Source organism: Bos mutus, chromosome 21 (genome assembly GCF_027580195.1).
Source record: "Bos mutus isolate GX-2022 chromosome 21, NWIPB_WYAK_1.1, whole genome shotgun sequence".
Lineage (NCBI taxonomy): Eukaryota > Metazoa > Chordata > Mammalia > Artiodactyla > Bovidae > Bos > Bos mutus.
Genome location: NC_091637.1, coordinates 56,976,689 through 56,990,824, shown reverse-complemented (window position 1 = coordinate 56,990,824; position 14,136 = coordinate 56,976,689). Strand labels below are relative to the sequence as shown.

General features: G+C 44.4%; 1 protein-coding gene across 2 annotated transcripts; it reads right to left on the bottom strand.

The window, feature by feature from the left end:
- Positions 1-4,539: 4,539 nt before the first annotated feature.
- Positions 4,540-6,327, bottom strand: LYSET (lysosomal enzyme trafficking factor). 2 transcript variants are annotated; one of them, XM_070358459.1, is made up of 2 exons: positions 6,256-6,327; positions 4,540-5,363 (listed from the first exon to the last, which is right to left on the bottom strand). In XM_070358459.1, the coding sequence occupies exon 2, from the start codon at positions 5,345-5,347 to the stop codon at positions 4,952-4,954; it is 396 nt and encodes a 131-aa protein (XP_070214560.1). In that variant the 5' UTR covers positions 5,348-5,363; positions 6,256-6,327; the 3' UTR covers positions 4,540-4,951. The 2 variants fall into 2 exon arrangements, with proteins under 2 accessions (XP_070214560.1, XP_070214561.1); XM_070358460.1 differs by having other exon boundaries at positions 5,798-6,310.
- Positions 6,328-14,136: the final 7,809 nt, after the last annotated feature.

Below are 14,136 nucleotides of genomic sequence, written 5' to 3'. Positions count from 1 at the left end.
CCCATGCAGTCAATAACCTTAATCTTTTTTCTCTCTGGAGAGTGAAGTAGATTGTTTTGTAGCCTAGTGAGAGTTGTCGAGTGGCAGTAAAAATCATTCATGTAGTAAGTAATCACTAGGCACCTACTATGTGCCAGGCACTGTTCTGGGCATAGGCTGCATGACATGAACAGACAAGTGCCTGCCCTTATGGAATTTAGATTCTGACAAAATGTGTAACATGTCATATGATGGGAAGTGCTCAGGAGAAAAGCAGGGGAGGCGGATGGTTGATTTTAAATAGGGTGGTCAGAGGCAGCCTCACTAAGCTGACAGTTGAACAGAGGTCTAAAGAACATGATGGAGCTGGTCAGAGCTGAGCATTCAAGCAGAAGGTACACTGAGCCCAGAGGCCCTGAAACATGTTTTTCTGGCTTGTTCTAGAATCAACAAGAAGACCAGTGTGGGTGGCATGGAGCAAGGGATGGAGGGGGGTGGTAGAAGATGAAGTCAGGGGCCACTTAGAACTTTGTGTGCCACATTAAGGACTTTGACTTTTATTCTGAGAAGGGAAACTATGGAAGGATTTTTGAGAAGAGTAACATTTTTAAATGATCCCTCACCACGTGTTTAATAGTAGGCTTGTAGGGGACTTGAGCAGATTCTGGTGGTTGGAGAGATCAGCAGCTTATCTTTAAATAGGTTAAATTGCAGGTGCCTGGTAAGATACCTTAGTAAATATCAGGTAGGTGGTTAGCTATTCAAGACTGGAGCTCAGGAAAGAAATTTGAGTTTTAAAGCCATGAGCCTGGATAAGATGACAAGGGAGTAGAAAAGAGAACGTGGGCATGCTATGTCTTAGAAATTGAGTAGATGCCCCAAAGAGGAACCAGCAAAGGGCATAGGAAAAGCTGGTGAGGCAGAAGACTAATAGAAAAGTATCTAGAATTGGGCTATTTAGCCACATGTGGCTGTTGAATTAAAATGTAAAATTCAGTTCGTCAGTCACACTAGCCGCATCTCAAGGCCTCATTTCATGTGGCTTCTGGCTGTTGACAGGGACAGGACAGATAGAGGACATTTCCATCATCACTAAAATTCTATTGAGCAGTACTGTTCCAGAAGCCAACAGAAGAAAATACTTCAAGGACAAGGGACTGTGTCCAAAAGTAATTTGAGGGGGAGTTCCCTGGTGGTCCAGTGGTTAGGATTCCATGCTTTCAGTGCCAAGGGTGTGGGTTCAGTCCCTGGTTAGGGAACCAAGATTCCCCCAGGGAATGGCATGGCCAAAAAACGTAATTTGAAGACAGACTTGACCACTGGGTTTAGTTATATGTAAATGACTGGCAACCTGTTGACAAGAGAGCGACTTTGATAGAGTCAGAGACAAAAACCTGACAAGTATATTCAGGATAAATTGGACAACAGGAATCAGGAAATACAGACACCTCGTTCCCCACCGTGAGCTGGGGCTGGCAGCTGTCTGCAGTCTACCTGGTGTGGTCCTGTCTACACTGACGTCCCTGCCACTGAGGGTCCTGACATGCCCGGCCTGCAGCTCCCAGTGCCCCACGCCCAGATCCATTCCAAACCACTACAGGAGCAGCTCAGGACCGTGGATGTTACCACTGGGCTCACCTCCTGCTTCCTGTTTCCTCCTGCCTGGCGCTGGGCCTTGGCCACACCTGGAGAACTACAAGAAGCAGGAGTCCTCTCCTTTATCTGTGACCTCACCACCCCCAGCCTGAACTGATCATGTCTGCTGCATTACTGGCTGACCTCCCCTAGAACTTGGCCTTCAGTTACAGTGACCTTCTGCATCTGACCTTCATGACCTCTCTCCATGGCTGATATCCCAGGACCACACATATTAGTTTATAAGACTGCTCAGTAGGGCCCCTTGTAACAAGTGTATTTAAACCTTGGGAAAAAATATGTTGAAAAAGAATATATAGACACCTTTTTAAAGATTTGCAGAATTCAAACAGCTGGCTTGAGCCTACCATGAAATGTTTGTTACAAACGCTGTTCCAGAGAGAGCTCTCAGTGACTTAACAGTTGAGGCTTCATGGTGCATAAAAACCCCTGGCCCAAAAGAAAGAAAGAAAACAACAACACTCCAGCCCAGTGACTCTCAACCCTAACAGACTTGCTTGAAGAGCTCTCAAAACATGATTACCTTGGCCCCTCTCCCAGGGATTGATAGCTGGGAAGGGACCCTGGCATTGTTTATATGAGGTTTGCAGTTTTTTTTATTTCCTTGAGTGATTATAATATCAGACAGAGTTCAAGACCCACTCACTGCCGTAGATCAAAACAAAAATATCAATGCATGATGATTCCCAACCATGGTCTAGAATTATGTAGAACATTATAAACATATTGGAGAACTTATAAAGTATGGCACTTATTTGATGCAAAAACAAGACGTGGTATTGTGATAACCTTTTCTGCCAGTGTTTTAGAGAGATTGAGAACATTAAATCCATCAAGAAGGAAATCAACAGTAGATAATTTTAACAGACTTTAACACAACTCATGGTGAACAAACATGCAGGTTTGATTATTCTCTGGGTGCTGTCACTTCAGAGCACTTTGATTCCACTTCCCCAAAGAAAAGCTTTTTTTTTTTTTTTGCAAGGGTTAAATATGTTTATTCATGTAAAGTGTTTTTTTTTTTTTAAACTTTACATAATTGTATTAGTTTTCGAAAGCTTTGTTTGAAGTAGAATCAAATTCTAAGGGAATCACATTTTTCCCTTTAAAACTGTAGTGTTGTTTTTTTTAATGACTTTATTTTTGGCTGTGCAGGGTCTTCAGTTGCTGCATGGACTTTTCTCTAGTTGCAGCAAACGGGCTACTCTCTAGTTGCAGTATGTGGGAGAGTTTACTAGAATTTTAAGTCTAAGAAAGTCTCCCTCAATAAAATACGGAATTACTACTTTACAAGACAAATAGCAAACTCACAAACCTTTCATTACATCATTTGTAAAACAAAAAGTGATGGAAATAATGTTCTTAAACGATTTCCAAACTAGCACTGCCTCAGGACAAATCAAATAAAACAAGAAACTATGCAATGACTTTTCTTAAATTATGTCCTTTTTTTGATAAGCAGTATAGTAGAATGATATAGCTGGAGATTTGAAGCCAGATATCCTGGGTTCAAATCCTGGCTCTTCCACTAGCAGTGTGACCAACAAGTTATTAATTCTGTGTGCCTCAGGCTGCCTCATTTTCCTCTTCTGTAAGGTGGTACTAGTCCCAACACATACTTGCATCATAGAACTCTCATGCAGCAGAATCTGTATGTCTCAGGAATCTGCCTGCAGCCATGCATACTTCTAGTAAGCACTCAAAAGATGCAAGTGATTTGGTTACCTGTCCCTTGCAAAAACATGTATTTCAAACTGTTACTTAATTTGAAGACTCAGTGTATCAGTGTCCTGTAGCAAAAAAACATTTCAGTAACTAGACCTTTGGAAGTAGTAAAGGAGAGAAATGAGACTACTGGAGAAGAATCTGATTGTGCCAAGGACACCTGCTTAATCTTTCAAGTAAAAGCTTCCTATGGAATGCCCAGCCTTCCATTCTGGTCAAACCTGACTTAAAGCTGCTTGAAGACTTTGGTTTTCAGTAGCTCATACAAATTGAGAAAAACCTTTCTTCAGTTCTTTTCCATTTATTAGCATGGTTAGGCAGACAGTACCCAGTGCTGAAACATCTGTCATCTGTGAGAAGCCCTACAGCTCAGGGATTAGGAATAAAGGCATCAGATGCCGGGTTAGGCTTTGGCTTTGCTTCTTGGCTATGTGACCTTCAGCAAGTTACAGAACTTCAGCTCACTGTCCTTACCTGTAAAATCTGGATGATAATAACTGTTATCTCATAGGGCTGTTGGAGGACTACAAGAGTTGATTCACGTTAAAGCTCTTAGAGCCCAAGAGAAGCACCAAAAAATGTTACGATTCTTATTAAAAATCAGTGTACAACATTTCTCTGGTATTGATGACATAACTATAAAAATATATCTTGATCTCACCCAGAAAAAAAAGAAAAAAAAATTCCTAAAATCTAGTTTTCCATTTTTCAGTTATCTGTATTGTTACCAGACATGAGGTAGTGAGTACAAATCCAAGAGGCAGTACAGGGATCACATCTCCATGCAGTTAACCTATCGCCTGAAGACTAGACTTTAGGCAGAAAAGAAAATCAGAGGGATGGTGACTTGAGAGCATCGTTTAGATAGCACACATCTGACAGGGACTGGACTGCTTTCATTGAACACCTTGTTTCCATTTTCTATGTGTTAGATTACTCAGCTTTCAAACATTTAGTCTTTTCCCAAGTAGGTTTTTTTTTAATTGCATTAATAATTCTAGCTAATGAACAGCACCCGTAGCATTACCAAAAGGAAGATCACATTTTGCTTCTCAAGACACCCATCACCTCAATAATTTCATACCAATTTCTCACAAGCTGATAGCAAACGAGCATACTGCCTTAGCTACAATGGGATGAACTGGTGTTTTAGTTTGAAGAATTTTAAAGCAAGCCAAGTAATTGTATAAAATTTAAATTTTATGACCATGTTTGGACCTTTTTACATTAAGCACAATGGAAATGTTCATATTCATTTTTCCCCAAAGGAAAATTTTCTGAATTATCACTATGTTGCACAGTAAAATAAAAATATGAGTCCAGGTACTTATTCAAGTTTCTAAGGAATGCAAATAACAGATAAAATTTTACTTCCAAAATCTGAAGTCATCCACATGATTTTGTAGTACTGATTCTCAGTCTTTACCTAAAAACTCATTATTCAGATAAAGTTAGCCCCCTAGCCACATTCTTTAAAAAGCTTCTGCCCCACCACAACTTCCTGAGATCTGTGAAGAAACTGCAGTCTTGTGATCAGGCTCCATATCATACTGGCAGTTTTGTACTTGTAAGGAAAAGATGATGACGGATTTTATGTGTCAATCAGTTGTAGTCTGCTGATCTGATTAGAAGCCTTGACAAATGCTTGGTGGCGATTGCATATAACTGCCAAGCATATGGGAATAATACAATAGCCCACCGTTTTGGGGTCAGCTCTTGTACAAGAGTAAAGGAATAAAAACATCTGTAAGTAAGGTATCAGAAAAACAACTGTCCAGAACCAAAAAGGCAGGGAGAGCAACCGAGTTTTCAAGGAGTGTGTCCACGTGGTTCCTTCAAGGGGCTCCTCTGGGTGCTGTTGAATGTGTTCCAAGGCCAGCCTGTTGTAAGTCTCATTTATTTCAAAAACGTAGTAAAATGCTGCTGCACTTGCTAATAGATACAGTCCCACTCCGATCCATCCCATCCGCTGACGGAAATTCATCATTCTCCATGCTCTGTGCCTGCCAGTTAGAAACAAGTTAGGGTCTAGTAATGCTGTCATGGCAACTATTCCAAATGTACTTAACTTTTTTTCCCCCAATGAGCTCTAAAATACCCCATAACGCATTTGAGGTTTTAAATAACTAAATTTACATCTATTAAGAAATGTAAACAACTTACAGGTCGTTTTATGTAATAGATATGATAAAGTTTAATTATATATTGAGCATGCTTTTTATTGTAGCCCACAGATAAATCACTATATCTGACTTAAACAGGTCCAGCACACCGCCCCTTAAACTGTAATTAAATTAATTTCCTACGGAACATTTCACTGTTAACAGTTCAAATACTTTCTGATTTAACAGTATTGCTGCAGACATGAACGCTTAGTTCTTCAAGTCAAACCTATGTCGGAGCCCCCAAGTTAAGACAGTAACTCTTAAACACTTACAGTGGTCCCGAAAATCTTCCTGTTCCCACGGCAAGCGTTAAAGAGTCACTCAGTTCTGAATAATTGGGTGGCTTTGGCATTTCAGAGAAAAAGCCACCATAAAAGAAATCCCCCGGGGTCACCGGCTGGGAGAATGGTGAGCACGGCCAGCCTGGAGCAAAGACTAAGTGTGATTAAGCACAGCGTGACTGCAGCCGGTCACGCGGGGGGCTGGCCCCCGTCGCTGCTGCCCGAGCCCCAGCCTGTGTCGGTCGGCCCAGCCGGGAGGCTTCCCCCGACACCTGGGCCTTCCCTGCAGCCGGCCCCGCCCCCTGTCGCGCAGCAGGGGCCGCCGGCCGCGACCAGGGCTGCGCAGGCGGCGCCAGACCCGGGCCTCTCCGCCTTGCAGCGCCGAGAGCCCAGTGCCGGGCAGCGGCCACCGGCCGAGGCTGCAGAGCTGGGCAGGTCCCGGGTCTCACCTCCTGTCCGGGTTGGCCCGCCTGCCCGCCGTCCCGGATGCTGCCACACTCGTGGCTTCCGGCTCGGGCCGGAAGCGCGCATGCCCCGCCCCCGAAAGACCCGGCCCTCCCCGTGACGTCAGGCCGCGGCACCGCCTCCTCAAGCGCTCTCAATCGGCTCCAGCTGTCTGACTGGCTAAAGTTGCCGAGGCGCGGGTGGTGGCAAAGATCCCCACTTCTGGTGGGTGGCCGTCCGAGCCTGGCCACTTCAGTCCCCCTCGAGGCTTCACCCTGGTGCTTCTCTCGTGGCCCTGGTCTCCCAGCTGTTCCGCCTCGCGGAAAGCCCCGCAGCGTCAGGCGGTCAGCTGTTTCCCCGGCGCGCCTCTGCTATCCCCTTTGGGTGTGCATCGAGTGGAGAAGAGGCCGCCCCTCGCGTTCCTCGGGCCTGGCGGTCCGGGAAGCGTCGCGAGCAGGCCCTGGTGCCTCGGCTGCCGGCGATGGACTCAGACACCGACAGCTAGATCCGAGGCTCCGGTGACTGCTTGCCGCAGTGGGGCTGGCCTCAGGCGCGGGTGCGCGGGCCTTCTCCGGGCTCGAGTCTAGGGTCATTCATTGACACCTTCAAACTGACCTGACTGCCTCGTCCTCGCAGCTCGTCGGAACTCCGGACGTTAACCAGACTTAACTGTAGTACCGCGGAGGAATACTGTGAATTGCGGCGGTGTCAATGGTGTGGGAAAAATTGGAATTTAAATCTGTTGTTTGGGGCACCATGACGCTGAGGCTCTTAGGAGACTGGTGTAGGGGGATGGATGTGAACTCGCGGAAAGCGCCGTTGGTTGCCGGCATCGCCCAGACCTGTGATGTGGCAGAAATCTGTTGAGCTGGTGTAGCCCCCTTGGGGGAGTACAGACTCCTCGGGAGAATGTCCCGGAGGGACGAGATCAGGAATGTAGCCTTAATAGGACTTACTGAGGAGACAAGTCATGTTCTGATCCCTAAGGAGATACCCGGAGGCAGGGGTGCCTGTAGAGTGATCTTTAAGTCCCCTGACCCAGATAGTTAATTTTTAAGCAGATTGAATGAACTCTTAGAGGGGGAGGGCGTGACATTGGGTAAGTTTACCAGAGCTCTTACGTATGGAAACGACCCTTTGATCTAGACTAGGATGTGATTCTAGGAATGCGGACCCCTTTGTTGGCACAGGCAGTCCATAAGGCTCTTCAGCCTGCTCTGTAACACCTGAAATACAAAAAACTGAAAGTTTTCTCAGGCAGTGATCCTCCAGAGCCAGAAGAAGAGTTTGAATCCTGGCTGTTTCATACTACTCAAAAGATGAGGATATGAAAGTTGTAAGATGTCGAAAAAACAAGGCGATTGCTAGAGAGCTTCAGAGACTCAGCATCCGGTATCTTTCGTGTCCTCCAGATAAACAATCCTTTAATCACAACTCCTGAATGCCTGCAGGCTCTGGGAGTTGCAGGTCAAATACCTGACCACTTGCCAGAAGGAGGGAGAAAATTGCTTAGGAACTAAGGCTGGAGCCTTTACTACAGAAACTGGTAGAGAGAGGAGACTTGGAGTGAGCCTGGAGCAGGTCCTTGCTGGAGCAGTCCACAGAACACCGGCGCAGGCAGGCTTCTTAGAGTTACTGACACTAATAAAGGATGAAGAGGCAGCTGAAGAGGAGGAAGAGGGCGCCCTCCTCCAGGCAGGACTTGAGAGACATTTCATCTGAATCTTGGGAAATCAGGAAGGGCTATCTGCAGCAAGCAGAACACGGAGGCTGAACAGTCTGTATGCTCAGTGATAGACATTAACCTATCTTGTGCTGCCAAGTAACTCATGTTTGTGCAGTTCTTAGTATAATCCTTTGTCATTTCTGTGCCCATGTAATGTCTCCTAAATGTCTCTCTAGTCATTGACTAGAAGGATGTAGTTCAGCAGTGGTATTTATATATTTATATTCACCCATGAATTTGTTTTTTAATCACTCAGAGTCGTACAGAAGTTTCATCACTACACACATACATGTGATACTCTGAGAGGATGTCCAGGCATGGCTCAGGTGCACATGCTGATCAGATTTCGTTCAAATGTCGGCTTGTGTGATAATAGGGGGACCAGAGTAGCTGTCCCACGTGATGCGTCATAGGTGGTTTTTAGGTGTGCATGTGTGTGTTAGTCGCTCAGTCACGTCCGACTCTTTGCAACCCCATGGACTGTAGCCCACCAGGCTCTTCTGTCCATGGAATTCTCCAGGCAAGAACATTCCCTTCTTCCCGATCTAGGGATCGAACCCGGGTTTCCAGCATTGCAGGCAGATCCTTTACCATCTGAGCCACCAAGGACGTCCAGTTAGGTATGTCTGGCCCTATATTAATCATGAAGATCATGAGCAGCGGTTTTTATTTTCTGTGTGAATAGAAATTTTATTGATTCTATGCCATCAAAACAAGAGGCAGAATTCAACGCTGCGGTTGGTAAGTTTGCAGCTGCCATCTCTAACCCCAGATTTTTCATGTGTGTCGTCAAAGCATCTATTTGTTAAACGTCATATTAATAGGTTGCATTCAATTATAGATTGAATTAAATTCAATTATAGATGTGAATTTATAAAATAAATGTGAATAAAATGACCTTTTAACCTATTTTGTTTATACCAAGTTTCCAAGAGCGATTTCACTTGAACAAAGTGTTTCAAAAGCATGAATCTGAAAGCCACTGAATTTGCAGTCTTAGTCCTTTGGACACTTAGTCCCTTGGACACTTTCCTCCTGGTGCCCAGGGGTAGGGAGTAGTTTTCGAACTGAGAATGCTGGTGGGACCTTCTCCTGAGGCACAATGGAGTGAAATGAGACTGCGCAAATGAGTGCAAGCAGCAGGTCCCAAGGTATCAATGTGTTGAATCTGGAGGGTGAAGGGAAAGACAGGAGCATTGCATACCTCTGGGTGGCAGGCTAGACTAAATGGTCCAGTACTTCCTCACTTAATCCTTGTAAAAATCCTGCAAAATGGGGAAACAACTAGTTTCAGAATTCTGTCATCTGCCTTACTGCAAGACCCGTGTTCTTCCCACTGCCAGGAAAGAGAAGCAGTCCTAAGAGTGTCTGGACCCAGCCTCACAAGGGAAGTCGGGCAGATTGTTAACAACATTTAATAATTGGTATGGGCTACATCTTTCTTTTTTTAAAACAAACAAACGAACAAACATATTTATTTGGGTGTGACTGGTCTTAGTTGTAGCATGCAGGCAGCATGCAAAATCTCTAGTTGTGGCCCTCAGGATCTTGTTTCAGTTGCAGCATATGGGATCTGGTTCCCTGACTAGGCATTGAACCCAGGCCCTCAGCGGTGAGAGCACAGAGTCCAAACCGTTGACCACCAGGAAAGTCTATAGACAACATCTTTCTTACACACCACTGCCAACTGGATGCTGTAATGGGGAGTAAGAACCTGTAAAACCAGTGGGCAGCAGGGAGGCTGGACATGGGCTAGTGATTTGGTCTCAAAATAAAAAGGAAGAATGAAAGCATGAAAGTTGAGAATTGCTGAAAGATCATACTGAGAGTCTTTAATAAAAATACTCCCAAAGAGCCAGTTTGGGGATATACACTTTTGGGTTTAGATACAAAGTCATAATGTTTCTGTTATGAATAAATGGGTTCACTCTTCATAAATTCACGTGTGTTCCCCCTACAGAAGGTTAAATACATATCAAACCATCTTGTTGTACCTCCTTAGTGAAAGTGAAGTCGCTCAGTCATGTCCGACTCTTTGCGACCCCGTGGACTGTAGCCCACCAGGCTTCTCCATCCATGGGATTCTCCAGGCAAGAATACTGGAGTGGGTTGCCATTTCCTTCTCCATGTACCTCCTTAAATGTATGTAATTTTAACTTGTCAAATACAAGTGTGTAACAAAAGTGTGTTTGTCACTTAGTTATGTCCAACTCATTGTGACCCCATGGACTGTAGCGAACCAGACTCCTTTGTCCATGGAATTCTCCAGTCAAGAACATTGAAGAGGGTAGCCATTCCCTTCTCCAAAGATCTTCCCTATCCAGGGATCAAACCCGATTCTTTACTATCTGAGCCACCAAGGAAGCCCAAAAGTGAGGAAAAGAAGCTAAGCAGGAGATGACACAAAGACTCTGGATAAAATCAGAGATGTAACTCCGATCTTGTTTATATGCGTATAGTCATTTGTTTTTGGAGAAGGCAATCGCAAGCCACTCCAGTACTCTTGCCTGGAAAATCCCATGGATGGAGGAGCCTGGTAGGCTGCAGTCCATGAGGTCACTACCAGTCGGACGCAACTTCACTTTCACTTTTCACTTTCACGCAATGGAGAAGGAAATGGCAACCCACTCCAGTGTTCTTGCTTGGAGAATCCCAGGGACGGCACAGCCTGATGGGCTGCTGTCTATGGGGTTGCACAGAGTCGGACACGACTGAAGCGACTTAGCAGCAGGAGCAGCAGCAGCAGTCATTTGTTTGCCACCATAGGAAGTGGTATTAGCTGTGTTTTGCTGATAGACATTGTGAATGTGTGCACACGTAGGTGTTAATAAATATTGCACCCCTCCTGTAGGTGAGGCATTGAGACGGAGGGGGGTGACTGTATAGTTAAATTTAGGTTATAAGCCCAGCCATGGAGATCTATCCAGAGTCAATAATAATAGCTGACTTTGAACACTTGTGTGGACTAAGCACTGAACACCACTGAATGCATTTGGTCCTCCAACAATACTGAAAGCAAAGCTTTTTGTTTTCCCACTTTACAGATGAAACAGAGGCAAAGAGAAGTCAAGTAACTTGCCCAGGGTTTCCTAACTAAAAACTGGCAGTGTCAGGATTTATACTTAGGCCATCTATTTCAAGTCCTTGATCTTAATCAACTGTGTGCTGCTTTGTTAAGTTTTGTGAGAAACATTTCATCACTTCCTCTCTTTTCCGGATAAGAGGATTGAGACTCAAAGATTCAGTGACCAGGGGATGGGGGAGGTACAAAGTCTGACTCCAGAGAACTTTTCTTAAGGTATTCTGACATAAACATTGCTGCTGCTGCTGCTAAGTCGCTTCAGTTGTGTCCGACTCTGTGCGACCCCATAGACGTCAGCCCACCAGGCTCCCCCGTCCCTGGGATTCTCCAGGCAAGAACACTGGAGTGGGTTGCCATTTCCTTTTCCAATGCATGAAAGTGAAAAATGAAAGTGAAGTCGCTCAGTCGTGTCCGACTCTTAGCAACCCCATGGACTGCAGCCTACCAGGACTACCTTGCTCGGTCAATGTTAATATCAGGGATCAGTCATGTTGATGGCATGTGTCTCTGATATGATGTAACGACAAGGGCGCTTCACATCCTCAGAACCCATAATCCAGTCTAGTCTGAGCAAAACACCTGGTTAATTCACACTGAGGGATGTTCTACAAAAGACCTGACCAACACTCCTCAGAACTATCAAAATCGGGAAAGACTGGGAAACTGTCAAAGACCAGAGGAGTAAGGAGGCCTGGTAAGTAAATGTAGTGTGGTATTCTGGACAGGCGTTTGGAACAGACAAAGGATCTCAGTGGAAGAGTGAAATCTGAATATGCTCTGGAGTGTGGTGACAAGTAACATATCAAGGTTGGTTTCTTGGAGGTGACAAATTACCAGGGTAATGAAAGCCATTAAAAGGAGAAACTACGTGAGTATACACAAAGTCTCTGAACTGAGAAGGACAAATACAGTATGATATTGCTTATATGCAGAATCTTAAAAAGATACAAATGAACTTATTTACAAAACAGAAACAGACCCCAGACTTAGAGAACGAATATTATGGTTACCAGAGGGGAAGGGTAGCAGGGAGGGATAGTTCGGGAGTTTGGCTTTGACATAAACACACTGCTATGTGTAAAATTAATAGCCAACAAGGACCTACTGAATAGCACAAGGGGAAAAAAAATATCTATAGCTAAAAAACTTCAGCAGCTGTTCGGCTGCTTTAGAAATCAAAGAAATGTAAATAAAAATGATGAATGTCTAAAAAATCAAGAAACAAAAATTCTCTTTACTATCTTTGTTAACTTTTCTGAAAGTATCAAACGATTTTGAAATAAGTTGTTTGTTGAAATATATACATAGGTACTTACATATATACTCAAATAGACAACAAATGACCTGGAAATTAAGTCACTAGGGAGTAACTAGAGTGCGGGTTCTTCCCCAAAATGGTTATTCATCTGCAAACCACCAGGTGGCGGTAAGGACTCAGGTTAGGCCTTGGCCAGGCCAAAGGAGGGAATGGGATTATTTCTTATGTAAGTGGCATCATGCCTGCCTTCTTCAAAGACTGGAAAATTTCTCAAGGCTTTATGTGGAAAAATATTTAAATGCTCAATCTGGAACTGTGACTTCCTCTCTAGGTCCATGACCCTTCTAGAAATCTTTTTTAAAAAACTTGAAGTATAATACTGGGGCTTCCCTGGTGGCTCAGCAGCAAAGAATCCGCCTGCAGTGCAGGAGAGGCGGGTTCTATTCCTGGATTGGGAAGAGCCCCTGGAGAAGGAAATGGCAACCCACTCCAGTGTTCTTGCCTGGAGAATTCCATGGTCAGAGGAGTCTAGTGGGCTGCAGTCCATGCGGTTGCAGAAAGAGATGGACAGGACTTAGCAACCAAGCAACAACAGCATGGTTGATTTACAATGTTAATTTCTGCTGTACAGCACAATGATTCAGTGATCTATATATATATATACATTCTTTTTGTATATTCTTTTCCATATGGTTATCACAGAATTCTTTTTCTTTTGGCCACATCATTCGGCTTGTGGAATCACTCTTTGGAAGAAAAGCTATGATCAACTTAGCATATTAGAAAGCAGAGACATAACTTTGCTGGCAAAGGTCCGTCCAATCAAATCTATGTTTCTTCCAGTAGACATGTATGGATGTGAGAGTTGTACTATGAAGAAAGCTGAGCGTCGAAGAATTGCTGCTTTTGAACTGTGGTGTTGGAGAAGACTCTTGAGAGTCCCTTGGACTGCAAGGAGATCCAACCAGTTAGTCCTAAAGGAAATCAGTCCTGAATATTCATTGGAAGGACTGATGTTGAAGCTGAAACTCCAATCCTTTGGCCACCTGAGGCAAAGAACAGACTCCTTGGAAAAGACCCTGATGCTGGGAAAGACTTGAGGCAGGAGGAGAAGGGGATAACAGGATTAGATGGTTGGATGGCAATACTGACTGATGGACATGAGTTTGAGCAAGCTTCAGGAGGTAGTGAAGCACACAGGGAAGCCTGGTGTGCTACAGTCCCTGGGGTCACAGAGAGTCAGACACGACTGAGTGACTGAACTGAACTGAACTGACCAGGAACTGAACCTGGCCAGGGCCACCTTGGTGAAAGGACTGCCGGGGGATTCTCTGTCACAAGACACTGAATACAGTTCCCTGTGCTATGCAGTAAGACCTTGTTGTTTATAGAATCTCCTACGTTGGCAGAGGCCTGGCCATGACAAATGGAATGATCCATCTGCACAAGTGAAAAACATCTTCAGTGGGACTTCCTGGTGGGGCAGTGGCTATGACTCTGAACTCCCAATGCAGGGAGCCCAGGTCAGGGAACTAGATCCCACAAGCTACAACTAAAGATACAGCATGCTACAAGGAAAATAAAAAATCCTGCATGCTGCAACTAAGACCTGGCACAAGCCAAATAAATAAATATTAAAAAAAAAAAAAAAAAAAAGTAAAACATTCTTAATGATTCCTCTTCACTCCCAGTCAGAGCATTTCACAAACTGGAAAGTAGCTGGTTTCAGAGATCAATTTCTGAAAGTCTCTTAAAGAGAACGACATTTAGGCCAGCAGTACTAAAGTTTAGCTGTCATAGGTCCCCATACACTTTCTTGC